Source organism: Dipodomys ordii, unplaced genomic scaffold, assembly GCF_000151885.1.
Source record: "Dipodomys ordii isolate 6190 unplaced genomic scaffold, Dord_2.0 Scaffold17, whole genome shotgun sequence".
In the NCBI taxonomy this organism is placed as follows: domain Eukaryota; kingdom Metazoa; phylum Chordata; class Mammalia; order Rodentia; family Heteromyidae; genus Dipodomys; species Dipodomys ordii.
Genome location: NW_012267233.1, coordinates 2,564,325 through 2,580,532, shown reverse-complemented (window position 1 = coordinate 2,580,532; position 16,208 = coordinate 2,564,325). Strand labels below are relative to the sequence as shown.

The 16,208-nt window shown below is 35.0% G+C and overlaps 1 protein-coding gene across 3 annotated transcripts in view; it reads right to left on the bottom strand.

Moving 5' to 3' along the window:
- The window catches only part of Csmd3 (CUB and Sushi multiple domains 3), a 929,488-nt gene that overhangs the window by 62,444 nt on the left and 850,836 nt on the right, over window positions 1–16,208 (bottom strand). For all 3 annotated transcript variants that reach the window (XM_013012565.1, XM_013012564.1, XM_013012566.1), the window contains 2 exons: window positions 3,719–3,799; window positions 2,753–2,866 (listed from right to left, as the gene is read on the bottom strand). In XM_013012565.1, the coding sequence (XP_012868019.1) occupies window positions 2,753–2,866; window positions 3,719–3,799 (195 nt within the window). The remainder of the gene's footprint in view (window positions 1–2,752; window positions 2,867–3,718; window positions 3,800–16,208) is intronic.

The window sequence follows — 16,208 nt, the reverse complement described above, 5'->3', positions numbered from 1 at the left end:
GGATTTCAGACAACCAGGTGTGGATTTCAGACAAATCTGTGTTGCAAGTTACCTTGAGATTCACATACTAGGTTTGTGTACAAAGTATAGGTTAAAACACTATTTTTTCTCTTACTTTTAAGTAAATAATTTAAAATAAAAGTCTTTTTTGCTTTAGTTATTATTTATATAGGGCCTGTTTGTTTTTTTCTTATGAAATAAGCTTCAGATTCTCATCCTCTTCCCTATGCATCCAGTATTCCTGGGACCAAAGATATACACCACCATGACTGGCTGATTCATTGAGCTGGATCTCTAACTTTTTGTCAGGGCTGTATGCAAGCCCATTCCTTGCAGTACATCTCCTTATTAGCTAAGCATAACTTAAGTTATCTGCCTTAAATTGTAAAAATAATAGGTTTGTTATTACATTTCATACATTTTTATAAGGTACTTTACTGATAAAGCACTTCTTATTTCATGCTTTTGCTGTCTTAATAACTGACAATAAGAATAAATATATATGCAATATATATAATTTATTATATATTTGAAAAACAATATAATTGCATTCTAAAGTCCTTCAAAGTGCAGTATACCTTATTTGTTGGGATCCATATCATTTGCCCTTAAGTCAGCTATTCAATACATTCCTTATATATGTAGCTCAAGTGGCAAAGCACAGATATGAATAAAAAAGCCAATCAAGAAATAGGACTCTCTTGAGTTCAAGCTCCAGTTCCAGCCAAAACAACAATAAAAAGTGCTGGGTATGGTAGTGTGTGCCCACCAACTCAGCTATGTAGACAGTTCAGTAGGAGGACCATAGTCCAAACCCAATTGTATAAATGTGTAAAGTCTTAGGAACTTGAATCAGGTTGTAGAATACCTTCTTATCACCAAAGCCTGTGATCAAATCCTGACACCATCATTAAATATCATAGTACTATTGAAACTACTATGTCTATTCAAGTTAGTTTTCAATGTATTATTTTCTTTTTTTTTGCTTATGTGGTGCTGAGGAATCGAACCCAGGACCTCAGGCATGCAAGGCAAGCGCTCTACCACTGAGCCACCTTCCCAGCCCCCAAAGTATTATTTTCTAAAACACAGAAATCCATGATCTCCATCTATATATATATCAGTACTTGAATATCAATCTCACGCAACCCTAAATATTAGAGACTTTTGTGTATGATGGAGAAAGTTAAATTAATGGTACCTGCCTATCAAGAATATACATGACAGACATCAGAATACCAAAGCACCAAACCACCACCAAAATGTTCTAGCAGTGGAGACATAGATAATGAAAATTTCTTACACTGGAACTGTTTATACTTCTAAAATTACCTTTTACTTTCGGTACTTTGAAAGTCTCCTTTTCTCAAAAGTATTCAATTTAGGTAGAAAAAGCAAAAGCTAATAGTCATTTATTACATATTTGCCATAATAAACAAGTTCTTTGGTTGAAGCTTATACAGTTAAAATAGTTTCCAGGAAATTGATTTGCATACCTCAGACATAAACCTTGAATTAAGTAATCAAATAAAATAGTTCAATAAATCTGGAGGATAATCCAATTCAATTGAATTTACTCAGATTAGTCAGCATTTATGATTGATTATGATGTTTATGATTAGTTACTGGGCATTAAACACCTTTCTGGCCACACAAATCAATAATAATTGAATTCTGAGTATCACCATGCTGTCCACCATTCACATGTCCATCAAATAGCAAATTTCTTTTTTTTTTTTTTGGTCCAGTTGTGGGGCCTGAACTCTGGGCCTGGGCGCTTCAGCTCAAGGCTAGTGCTCTACCACTTGAGCCACAGCGCCACTTCTGGCTTTTTTTTCTTTTTGCTTATATGGTGCTGAGGAATTGAACCCAGAGCCTCAGGCATGCAAGGCAAGAGCTCTACCACTGAGCCATCACATGTCCCCAAATAGCAAATTTCTTATTAAAGGCACAAATTGTGCTCATTCAATGTGTCTGTGCATGCTGATTAGGCACGTAGATTAGCTTTCCTTAGCTTTGTAATAGATTTAAATTTTGTTGGTCATTTGAAACTCCAGGCATAATACCTCCACAAGCTTTCCCCATGCCACAAATAGTTAAGGATTCAGATGCTGCATTCTCTTTGTCTATTCCTTGAATACAGTATAGTTTCCTCCTTCCAGAAAAGGCCTTCACCGGAAGGTCTTTTGTTATTAGTTAGCTTATTCTTCAGCTCCTTTTACTTAATAAGTAGTCAATTAGGATAGATAAGTTGTTAAAATAAGTCTTTTTCCAAATAAAAATAATCAACTTTGGGGCTTCGATTTAAAATGTTCTTTTTTTCCTCTCATTATACTTTTATTCCAACCTCTCATAGCAAAAATAATTTACACAAAGTGTATTGGCTTTGTGCTAAACTTCAACAATTAAACGCTGGACAAATCAAAGACATTTAAAGCAAAGTCAGAAAAATAGAGAAATGAAAAGTACAAGCCCCAGTCATGGGGCTTGAACTCAGGATCTAGACATTGTCCCTGAGCTTTTTGCTCAAGGCTAGCACTCTACCATTTGAGCCACAGCACCACTTCCAGTGTTTTCTGTTTATGTGATAATGAGGAATCAAACCCAGGGCTTCATACATGCTAGACAAGCACTCTCCAAAAAGCCACATTCCCAGGACCTCCAGCTACATATTTAATGTTAGAAATTTTTTTCTGTTTTTGAGTTAAATACAAAACAAATAAAGAATTAAAATAACCACAAAAATTGATACCTTGACAAACTGGAGGTGCCCCATCCATTTGTAGCCGCTCTCCTAATCTACAAGTCAGAATTGCATTTCCAACCAGGGTAAATCCAGGTAGACACTGATATCGAATAATATCACCTATTTCCAACAAAAAAAGAGCAGTGGAGACTCTGTGGAGACTCAAATCAATGCTAAACAAATAGACATTTTAACTCAGAACAGATTTTTCAATGCCGTTCAGAACTCAAGGCAAAAGGAAACTACACGTCCATATGTACTGGTGCTGGGAAGAGGCCACATTCAAAAGGGATGGTTTGGTAGGTAAAGATAGAATATGCACTTCAAATATATCCAGTATTTAGAAGACTCCCAATTTAGAATTTTTCATTTTGCTTTTCTTTCTTTATTTTAAAGGTGAGGAACAGGGACCAACTTAATTATTTTAAAATCAAACTTCCATTGGTCCCTGGAAATGATAGTTACATTTTTCACAGATTAAACACAATATGATAAAATGAAATTTTCTTATATTGGCTGTTATATGTCATTTTTAAAGGAAACGCTACTTGAGAGGGATTTGTCAAATTGAACATAATCAACCAAGCATTTTCTAAGTTTTGGATGTAAATATTCCTTCTAATAAACCTTATATTCTATGTAGTAATTCTTTGATCAAAAAGAAAAAAATGTGAGTACTGTGGAATTAGAAGCAGAAAGATCAGAGAAGAGACACTAGAATATAGTTGCATGCTTCAATGCAACGCTATTTTTAAGTCTCTTCTGGATAAAGAGAATTCATACCACTTCCCTGGTTATTTCCTTTTGTCTATTTCCTGTTCTCCTTCCTTAAAACAATCCCAGAAAATCTCTATCAGGCCAGAGGAAATAGATTTAAAGACAGTGGTCTATAATATTCCATTTTTAATTTCGTTTCATGCAAATGATCTGCTACCAGTTTATTTTCCTTAAAAATAAGTTACCAGTTTTTACCTATTTCAAATTCGTCATCTTCTGTTAAAATTTCAGCATTGGGTACTGGTGGTGGAGGTTGGCACACTCGTAGTTGGTAAGCTATGAAAATAAGCAGCATTGATTTACTCCTTTTCTGAGCAGCTACAGGTACTCAAAGAAAATTATGGCCAATTTCAATAAGATAAAAATGGTAGCATGTATAAAGTTTTAATTATTGCTTTATTTTTCAAACTAGAGAGCAGTGAAAGAAAATAATCATTTTTTAAAGTAGCAAGACATAGCTTCCTGTAATAAAATCCTTCTAGTCCTTCTTGGTATATGACTCACAACATATTTCAAATCACAATTTAGAACTCTGTACTATTGCAAGCTTACCTGCTCATCACCTCTCTTTCCTACAGTTCATCACAGAATCTCCTGCACTAAGCAGAGTATTTGACATCCATGTTCTACAAGCAGGTAAAGAACATAGTGCTTACATTCTTCCAGGCAACATGATAAACACTTTACTGGTAAGTGTTTGATTGATCCTCCCAAACATAATTTATTTATGTAACAGTTTACATAATAAATAGTTTACAGTTGGTGGGAGTGTAAACTTGTTCAAAGAAGTATGGAAGTTCTTCAAAAGACTACACATAGAGCTCCCTTATGACCCAGCAATCCCACTTTTGGGCATTTAACCAAACAAACACAACAGGACCATACTAAAGCTACCAAAACAACTAGGTTTATCACAGCATTATTCTCCATAGCTAAGATACGGAGACAAACCGTAGATGAATGCATCAAGAAAATGTGACATATATATTACATAATATATATACACACATACATAATGGGATTCTATTAGTTCATCAGAAAGAATGGCAACACCCCATTTGTTAGGGACTTGGAAAAAATTATACTAAGCAAGTCAGGGCCAAAGAAACATAGGTCCTATGGTTTACCTCATTTACAATAACTAGTATACATTTAGGATAATCTTACCAGACAGGTAGAAAAGGGCAAAAGCTATGCACATATGACCATATAAGATGGTGCTAAGTGAAATGAACCCTGAGGTATGGACACAAGGGATTTTTTCTTTGTTGCTGTTGTTTTTAAAATCCTTATAATGTACTATGTGATTTCTTTTCTTTCTTTTGTATGTTCTTCTCCCATGGTATAACCTGTTTTCACTGTATTTGATTCCAGGACCCTGCATCTTGTATATACATTTTTCTAAGTTGGGAAGGGAAGGGAAATAACAAAATGCTGAAACAAGGATACAGCTTGACTCATTGTAACAATGAGGTGTACAGAACACTCTGCTGAAAACGAACTTTAAAACTCAGGGGGGTGTGGGGTGTTGAGGAGGTGGGGAAGGAAGGGACGGTAGGATAAAAAGAAAAGAAGAGGTAACAATGCTCCATAGGATATGTACTCATTACTTTACTCATGCACAGTATCATTACTCTGTACAGTGTCTTACTTTGTACAGTATCTTTACAATAAAAATAGATTTAAATAAAAATCTGTGAATCTAAGTATCATACCTACTACCTACTACCCCCACAAGTTCTATCTATCTAAAATCAATAATGCAATCTTTAAAGTTTTATTTGTTCAAGAAACATAATGTATAATTATCATATCTGAGGTTATTATATACATATATATAGGTAATTTTCACTACATAGAAGACCTTTGTGTACATCAGTGAGTACATAAAAATAGTAAGACTTGAGAAATGTAGTACGTTATACAAGATCAAACAGCTAGTATAGGGATAAAGAGAATACAAGCTATGTCCTTTCAAATAAAATATCTTTCAATTTTCTCTTATTGTAAGAGTATTACAGAATACTAACAAATACCAAGTAGACTAGTTAAGGATGCCACTTCACAAAGTAAATAAATGACATAAAGTTTAAGAAAAATTGTAGCTGGGCGCCGGTGGCTCAAGCCTGTAATCCTAGTTACTCAAGAGGGTGAGATCTGAGGATCACAGTTCAAAGCCAGCCCAGGCAGAAAAGTCTGTGAGACTCTGATGTCCAATAAAAAAAAAAAAAAACACTAGAAAACCGGAAGTGGCGCTGTGGCTCAAGAGGTAGAGCGCTCTCAGAGACAGCGCCCATGCCCAAAGTTGAAGACCCACGACCAACAAAAAGAAAAAAGAAAAGAAAAATTGTATGACAGATGCTGGTGGCTCATGTCTGCTAACCTAGCTACTCAGAAGTTTGAGATCTGAAGATTATGATTCAAAGCCAGTATGGTCAGGGAAGTTTGTAAAGTCATATCTCAAATTAAGCAACAAAAAACAGCCAAAAGTGGAATTATGGATCACATGGTAAAATACTAGCCTTGAACAAAACCTAGGTCCTGGGTTCATATCCCAGTACCATCTCTTCAAAAAACAAAAATAATGGGTAAAGTATTTATAGTTCTAGAGAAATGATGGACATAAAGGCATTTAATAGGGATAAAAACAGACAAAACTTGACCAAGTAATCTATAAATTGATTTATCTTAATCTAACAAAATGCCTCTTATAAGAGGTTTATAACTTAATTATTGGTATATCTATCTAAAAACTAAAAGAATGTTTTGACGTTTTTCAAAATGTTAGTGAACGAAGGAAATTATTAGAAATATTCTTCTTCAAGTTGCTACCTGTCTACCTACTTTAAATGTTTACCTTTCAGGATTTTATGCTGTTTATTGATGATTTGGTGTCTGGCCCCAGAGGGGATGTGGGGCAGGGAGTGTGAATATACTGATGGCACACTTACTACTAGAGAAAAACACTTGCTCAGAAAAAGTCCAGTGAGGAAGTGGCACTGTGACTCAAGCGGTGGAGCGCTCTCCTTGAGCTGAAAAGTGCAGGGACAGCGCCCAGGACCAGAGTTCAAGCCCCACGACCCCCCCAAAAAAAAGTCCAGTGAAGAATAATTAGGAATTTTGAAAATTTATTTAATGAATTTAGACTTTTTAAAAGGGAATGGTTATAAAGTTAAAGAGGAAATTATGACCAAGGGCAAGTAGATAACACCTGTATTTCTGGAACCAGAGGTATGGCTCAAATGGCAGCATCCCAGTAAAGAGTACACGAAGCCACATGAGAACAGGAGAACTCAAGGTCAAACCTCAGTACTGGCATAATACATAAATAAAAACAAATAAAAATAAATAAATGAATAAATAAATAAATGACATTCTAAGATCATGTCACAGAGACTGGAGAAAATGGAATAGAAGGAACAGAGAGCTCCATACCAATAAATTGTCATGCTCCAGGAAACTATTTATTTGATGTTTTATGTAGAACAGAAAGAAACGTAGAAATCAAAGAAATGTACAGGTGCTGATACTCATCTTAATGTTTTCTAGTAAATTTCCCTTTGACCTTGGAGATCATTACAATTGATTTTTTTATTTGAAGGAACGCACACATTTTTACATATTATTTGGATACTCTGACTACTTTTGCCTATGGAATAGTCTGACAATGATGCACATCAGTCTGCTGCAGACTTTAGAAGAGTAGAGCTTATAAATTATCATTAATGAGGACCATGCTGCCTACAGCTACTAAGCTATCTTCCCAAAAACCACTTGGATTGCTATGAGCTACTATGATGAGTGTATTCTCTGTTCTTTTCACTTTGTTCTTTCTTCCCATCACCATCAGTTTTACAAGTTGTGTCTTTTGTGTGGCCATGAATTTGTATGCATGAATTTGTGTCTAAATTCCCATTTTTTATGATCACATTAAATATCCCTTCTGTGTAATTCATGTCTCCCTTTCTGACTCATTACTGCTATTTTCTAATCATAGAACCATGTTTCAGAGCACATGTAATCGTGGCTTGTTTCAACAATTTTTATCCACTTATTTGTCTAATTGTTTATGGTTTGTGTCCTTAAGTTACATAAGGGAGGATATCTATGCATCTCCCTGTTTTATGATTAAGAACTATATTCTGTCACCATGACTATAATTCAACAAATATTTTCTAAATAAATGCCAGAATTTCCTGAGGGCAAGACTTTCAAAACAGTCTTCTAAGATGAGTCCTTGCTTTAAAATAGCATATGAATAAAATAGCATATGAAGACAGAGGGAACTGTGGGTGATAAGCAGGAATGCTTGTAATTATTGGTGGTATTGGATCATATCATTTCAGATGGAAAATAATGGAATGGGAGCTATGGAAAATCTCTGTGCGGTTGTGAAGTATTTTTTTTTTATCAAATTCACTCCCAGTACATTATGTACTAGGATTTTTTTTGTCTGTTTTGCTTTTAGCAATGAACTCTAGGGTTTTCCCTTTCCTGCTGCCAACATTTCCAGCTAGACTCTTTGCATTTCATACCTACTTTATTTCCTTGAACAGTGTCCCCTAAACTCATGCACCCTAAGGGAAATTATGGAGGGGGAGATTGAAGGGATGGTAGGGGGAAAAACAAAGAAAGTGGTAACAATGCTTGCTAGGAAATGTACTAATTGCCTTACTCATGTAACTGTAACCCCTCTGTAGAGTATCTTACAATATATATATATATATATCTTACTATATATATATATTAATAAAAATATAATCTGTAATTCAACTGAATTTAAACCTATTAGTAGTCCATATTTGTCATGAGTCTTCAATTTGGATTCTTTCGTACTTATGATCACTAACCAAATAGCTACATAAAAAAGATATTTAGAGTTTTATGGTCTACAATCAATACAAATCTGTACATTTCTTAAAAGATTCATTTTTTGGACGTGTCATTCAGCTTTAAAATAGTATTTGCTTTTTAACAACAAAAGAACATAGTATTCTACATGTCAGTATCTCTCCAGGATAGCTATTACTCGAATAAGTGCCCCACTTGTTCAAATGTGCAGACATATTTAGTTCTTGATCCAACAAATTTATTTCTTGAAATAGCTTTAGCACTTGATTCTGGCAATATATTTATGGTATTTTTAATTTTCCATTTCCTTTGCAATGAAACAGCCAGTCCAATTCAAGAAATTCAATCCATTTATCCACTGCTATTCAACTGAGCTATTAAAGACTGCTTGAAAAAAAATAGAACATTGGCAATTTGCCATTTCTTCGCCAAACCCAAAAAAGCACAAGTGTATAACCTTTCTGTAAAACAAGGACACGATATTTCTAACAGAGGACAAAAATAATGCTCTATGTGCTTTTATAAACTTACAACTCAATGTAAGCCTCAGCGTATTTCAGTGATGCCCCACATTAAGCTCAAGTACGAAAATATAATGATTTGAGAAAGACAAGGAGGGATATCATATTTATTTGATTTTATATATATACTATATACACTATATAGTATATATATATATATATATATATATATGATTAAGTAATTTTGTCATTGTAATTGACAAACTTATCTAAAATTTAGGCCATTTCACTTAAAACAGAGTTGGGAGTTAGAATAAATGTTGCCTCAGTTTGGATATAGGGAACAAAATAAACCATGTTTCTACTTAAAAGAAAATCTGCTAGTGTTAGCTGATCTGAACCAGACGTATACATCAACTGTGCTTAAGTTACTGATAAATATCACTTTGCTAAAATTGATATTTTCTAGGAAGTTTATTTTCAGCCTGTAAAGGGAAATATGAGAGATTAAGAGCCAATGTATATCATTGGTTTTAAATTTGAGAGAAAATTGTTTTTATGAGAAATAGATTAACAAAAAGTGCCTTTAGTGTGTTCATGATGAAGAAATAGCGGAAACTATGGGGAATAAACTAATTTTTTAAGATATTTCAAAATTACTACAGGAAAGATCCAATGTCTCTTATGTGAATTAGCTTCCTCATATTCAGATAGCTGATTAAAGGTATCTTGTCATAGTACCAATTCCATTCAAATGAAAAAACAACAGCATAAGGCCTCTGCTTTACATGATAGAGGCACATTGTATGTTAGCAGGCAATAAAACATTAGTAGTAAATTACAATTTACTAGTATTATTACTATTACTCTCATCAGCTTTCAGCTTAGAGTTGATGTAGTTTTTTGTTGAGCATACATAGTTTTACTAAAACTTACAGACTCAAGAAAAGTATCTCTCTTTTTTTTTTTTTCTCTTTGGATTTTTTTTTTAATTGTGAAAATACTGTACAGAGGGGTTACAATTGCATGGGCAAGATAGTGAGTACATTTCTTATCAAGCATTGTAGCCTCCTCCTTTGTTTACCTTTCCCATCTCTTCCCAGCCTCCCTCTGCCTCCCCACCCAATCCTCCCCCCCCACCACCAAAGTTGTAAAGTTCGATTTCAACAGTGACAACTTGTACTTCTCATTGTTGCAACAGGTCCACTTGTATCCTTATTTAAACGACTTGTTTTTCCCCTTCCCCTCCACAAATTACACCAACGTCAAATACAGTGAAAGCAGGGGTTATTCTGTTTGGGAGGGAAATACAAAGCAACAAAGAAATAATCTTATAAATGCGTTAGAAACAAATGCATGAAAGAAAAAAAAAACATTTTAATACATATCTTAGGGTTCATTTTCCTAACTTCACCTTATCTGACCTTTTCTGCTTGCCTCATACAGAAAAGTATCTCTTTACTCTCATGAGAATAAGACACAAATAATAACAACAATAATAACAGTAATATACTAGAACTCATATTTAAGTGTTGGTGGCTCATACCTGCAATACTAGCTACTCAGGAAGCTGAGATCTGGAGGATAAAGTTTAAAGCCAGTTCAGACAGAAAAGCCCATGATAACAAGCAAAAAGCTAGGCTGGAGGCATAATACAAGTGATACTTCGCCAGCTAGTAAAGCAAGCCAAGCAAGAACTAGGTTTTGTTTTCAGACCTCAGTACTAAAAACACCAAAAAATGACAGTATTATCCATATTATAAAAATGATAAAATGGACCAAGAATTTTCAATTCCAGCTAATATGAATGAATACTGCTTCCATACCAATAGTAAGGTTATGAACCATTCTTTGCAACTCTTATAAAAATGCTATCATATCTAATACAAAACCACCAAAATTTTCTAAAAGCACACAATCAACAAGAAAACTGTTCTTTGAACCTTTTCCAAAAACCTTCTCACATAGTTCAAAGCCTGTGGGCCACTCTAACACCCTGTGTGTTGAGATGCCAGAGTCTCTCATGATATTCTCTCACTTATGAGAATGGGCTTACTTCTGCTTAATAAAAGTTATGTGCCTCCTTGCCTTTGACCAGAAAAGAAAGACAGCATGATGTTGTAGAAAAAAATAACCATTACCTATTGTTAAACTAATGCAATAAATATAAAGATATAGTTAACAATTTTACACAAAATCAATTAAGTTTAAGTAATAACAATCTGCATTGTATTTTCTTCAGAACAATTTCACCTGTTTTATATATTAGCTCCACCACTTTATGTAAACACACACACACATAGTGTCCCACTTTATGACATCATTTTCCTCCATGAATCATGGACATCATACAATTAAATGCTTTATGAATTCAGTGCTCTACTTATTGAAATGTGAATAGTGGTCATACTTTAAATTGTGCAAGGCAAGAAGGTCACACAGTTTGAAGTAACCTTGATTCAAATTTTACATAAATTGTGTCCTGGTTTCTGCAGCAGCTTCTTGTAGAAGGCTTTGTGGAATTAACTGTATACTGTGCGATACATTATTTCGTATAGAGGTAACATATCCTAAAAAAGATGATCTGAAACACATTACCAACCTTCTAAACACATTCTCAAAAACATCAAATTATTCTTTAACAGTTGATGTACTTTATTTAGAAAACTTTGAATAATAAAATTTACTAAATATTATAGCTGTTTCCTTTTATCAGTAACTTATATTCTATATCACTTTTGTGAATGTTTCAATTATAATATAAAACCATACACATCTTTTTCCTATACATATATAGATATGCTAACATTAAAATTATGTTGAGTATAATAACTAACTAAACTGATAAAAGAAAGCAATTATAAAACTATACTATAAGTTATTTAAACTTTATTAATGGTTTATTTCTGGAGTTTTTCCCTCAATATTTTCTTATGATAGTTGGCCATAGGTAGTTGACTATGAGTAACTGAAATTAAAGAAAGCAAATCACAGAAATAGTGGGTTTCATGGACAAACTGAGTTTTCCTTAATGCTTTGACACTAAGAAAAGAAGAGGCCTGTCTAATGAATATACACATATTCTGTTTTAAGTTAATAAGCATATATTTCTGCTATACTGTGATGTCCACAGTACTTTAGTTAGTACATTGTACTTTCATTAGTTACATTTTGGTAGAACTGATTTTGTCTCCACAAGATTACCATACAACACTTTAGAAACCATAAAGGAATCTAGTCCAAATTGTGATAAATGTGACAATGTGATACTGTTACCTTGAAAGGCTTGAGGAACAGAAGCAGTACTAAGAAGATTAAAGTTTTACGTACAATTAAGAGAAGCACTGTTACATTTATGAAGAGTAAAATCATTTTGCTGAATTTTTTATGAAAATGTAAAATTATATTTCATGGATCACAGTCTACTCATAAAGGAAAATCAGCTTAGGATATTTATGGTCATTAATAAAAACTCAGGTAACTTTAGCTATTGTTATTTTTCACTTTCAAAAATAAGTCCTTCTTTGGATTCTTTTCTATTTATGATCTCTTATTATCCACATTATTATTTAATTGTTATTAATTTTATTATTTTGTTATTAAAATTGAATCTATTGTAAGTCTTATAGAGATACGTTAGAAAAATACCACATAGAAAGTATGTAGCATTGGGGCTGGGAAGGTGGCTCAGTGGTCGAGTGCTTGCCTTGCATGCCTGAGGCCCTGGGTTCAATTCCTCAGCACCACATAAGCAAAAAGAAAAAAGCCAGAAGTAGTGCTGTAGCTCAAGTGGTAGAGCACTAACCTTGAGCTGAAGAGCTGAGGGACAGCGCCCAGGCCCAGGGTTCAGGCCCCACTACCAGACACCTCCCCCCCCGCAAAAAAAAAAAGTATGTAGCATAGTACCTGGCAAATGAACATTTTGGTAAATGGCAAGTATCTTATTATAGAGGCTGTAACATAAATTCTCTCTTTGTAAAATAGCAACACAACACCATGAAAATCTCTTGCATTTGAAATGAGTTTTCTTTAATTTATTTTTTGGAGTCTTTGTTTCAGATGAACATTGACATTATTTATTAAGCCAAGGTCATCTAAATTGTTGATAGAAGCTCTTAATTTGAGATATTATATTAACACAAGTAAAGAGAAAGAAAGCAATATTTCATCAAATGAAAGAAAAATACAACTCACATTATCCTGCCCATGTAATTGTAACCCCTCTGTACAGTATCTTCACAAATAAAAGAAAAGAAAAGAAAAGAAAAGAAAAATACAACTCAGTCACCTCCATATTTATGCCTGTCTCATGTTGTTTCTGTCCAGTATTTTCATTTGCAAAATATTTTCATGAGTATTATTCTTATCATGAAAGGTTTTATGAGGCTAATGTCTTAAATAATACCCAGGGCTACCCGAACCCCATAATGGAAGTGAAAATACAAAGGATAAAAACACATAATTTTTCTTTTCTTAAAGCATATAAATATAAATATAAAGCATATATATGCTTTATATTTATATATACATCTATTAATATATATAAAGCATATATATATATATTCTTTTAAGTCAAAATACAGAGGGTAAAATCATGTTTTTTGGTAAGTAAAACTTGCGACACTAGAAATATCAAATTTATAAAATAAACAGAATTCCTGAGATCATATCTGATAAGAGAAGGAAGTTTTTACTCATTAGGAAGATTTAAAGAAAATCTAAGAGTTCCAGGACGATGGCAGAGGAGAAGCTGGAGGCTAAAGAAGCTCTAGCATAGAAAGCAGTTTTAGAGTTCCAGTGAACAGTCCTAAGCCAGAGAATCACACCAAGTGTGCCATCACAGGACAGAGAGTTAGGCCAGAGAGGGAAAATCCAGGCAAGGAGACACATCTGAGCACTTGCCAGCAGCAGCTGCTGCAGTGGCAGCGGTGGTGATGGTGGCCATAGTCTCCATACCTGCAACACAGAGAGTCCGGGAAGAAGGAGCCAGACATAGCCGGCGAGCGCATTCTACTCAACACAGCAAGAACTGACAAGGAGTAGACATCTTCATCCTGCTGTTCGCAGACCAGAGACGGCACAGGAACCAAGACTTGGTGTGAATAGAAGCCTAATGTCCTCACTCCTTCTCAGGGAGCAGAGGAGGGAAGGCCACCCCCCGCCCTTGCCAGTACCGGAGATCTCCATCTTGGATACTGACAAAGCTTGGCTGAGCTACTAGCTCCAACTCAGGCATTGGAAGAAAACTACAGTCATTTAGCAGGTCAGAAGAACCTGACCTGACCTGCCAGAATCAGCTCCACCCAGAGAAAAGTCACCCAGCTTGGGCTGCCAGCCCCAGGAGTGGCTTTCTTTACTGGGTAATCAGAGCCAAAGACTGCCCCTCCTTTTAGCAGCCTTGACAATCAACTGAAATTCAGTAAACATAAACCCTGAGAGTGGCCCCAGGCTGGACTATGTGAGTTTCTCACAAGCTACCCTCCGGGAATAGCTACAGTTTGCTGAAAGGCCGCAACTCTACCCAGTACCTAGCCTCATCACAGCATCTCCAAACTTGAGAAAAAGCCATCTCCCTCTTTTGTGATACTCAAAGCAGATCTCCCTCCCATTGAACTAACCCGGGAGGAGGATCACAAAATCCTGGGTAAAGCAGAACATTTTTCTGCCTGCTCAAACAAACTGACTTAAGAAACCAACCAAGCCACAGGAAAATCAAACACGACAAGCAGACCAGACTCCAACAAGAGGCTGGTTATGGACACAAGGGAGATACAGGATTTTTCCCATCCCTCCCAAAAAAAAATCAAAGAACTTTTTTTTTCCTTTTATAAAAAATTTTTTCTAAACCTATTTTTTAATTTTTAATTTTTACCTTTTTTGAAAAAAAATTGTTTTCTAGTAACTTTTTTCCCTCTTATAATTTTTATTTTAGGGGTATATGTCTGTGTGCGTTTTTCTTTTAATTTTTTTTTTGTTTTTTGTTTAGCTCTACTGAACTTCTGATCTTTGTTTCTTTCTTATTCTTTTCACCTTTTCTTCTCTTTCATTCTTCTTTATGTGACTTAATTGTTGTTCTGCACATCCTCAGATAACCCATAGTCGATTATTAGACCTTATCCCTCATTGTGTACACACTTAATCCACAAATTTATTACTCAATTCAAAACCTCTTAGACTTAAATTCCTTAATAGCAGTACCACCTCTTTATACTTAAATATTTTAAGTACTTTTATTTTTAAGTTTTTCACATCTCCTTTATATCCCTCCCCTTCTCTCATTATATCCAAGTTCTTCTCTGAATATTTTGTTTCTGCACTGCAAAATATTTTTAATTTTTACTTTTCTATTTTTTCTGGTCTCTTTCTTTTCCCTTTCTCTTTCTTCTTTTTTTTCTTTCTCTACTTTCATCCTATCCAACCTATTTCCTGATTTGAGATTAGGACTTAGTTAACTTTCCTTGTGCCTTCCCACATCTCTCTATTCCTAATTTTTACCCACATCTCTCCCTAAACCTAATAATTACTGCTTTACCAAATTCTTCTTTGCAGTTTGTAGCCCATTAATATAAAGTTGTTTGATGTTGAATGGATGTATCTGTTGAACTAGATTGTATCTGCAGACTATTGACTGTGCAAATACAGACTTTTGTTGATACTTGCCTTAAGTTAGTGTTCTAGCACAAAACTGGTGTTATTTTCATTCCAAATGGGCAGAGTAAGCCGGAAAAACACAAGAAAAATGGCAAGCCCAGTTATCTCAACTCACACTAATGATAATCAGGGGACAGAACAGATAATGGATAATCCAGAGGAGAGTTCCCAAATAGCTCTACAAACACTGCTGGCAAACATGATGAATGAAAAGATTGAAAACATACAAAGGACTCTCTATGAGCTTGATAGGGAGAGAGAGGAGGCAAACCAAAGGTTTATACAGGAATATCATGAGCGTGAGGAAGCTACTCAAAAACTGATACAGGAGGAGAAGTTCCGGGAAGATGGAGGAAGAGAAGCTTAAATCTGAACAAGCTCTCACATAGAAAGCAGTTTTAGAGTTCCAGTGAACAGTCCTAAGCCAGAGAATCACACCAAATGTGCCATCACAGGATAGAGAGTTAGACAAGAGAGGGAAAGCCAAAGCAAGAAGACACATCTGAGCACTTGCCAGCAGCTGCCACGGCGGCAGCAGCAGGATCACAGCGGAGACTGCAGTCGCGGCCATACCTGAGCGCTCACACAGAGAGTCCGGGACAAAGGAGCCAGATGCAGCAGGCGAGCGGATTCTACTCAACACCAGCAAGAACCAACAAGGAGTAGACATCTTCATCCTGCAGTTTGCAGACCAGAGACGACCCAGGATCCAAGACTCGGCG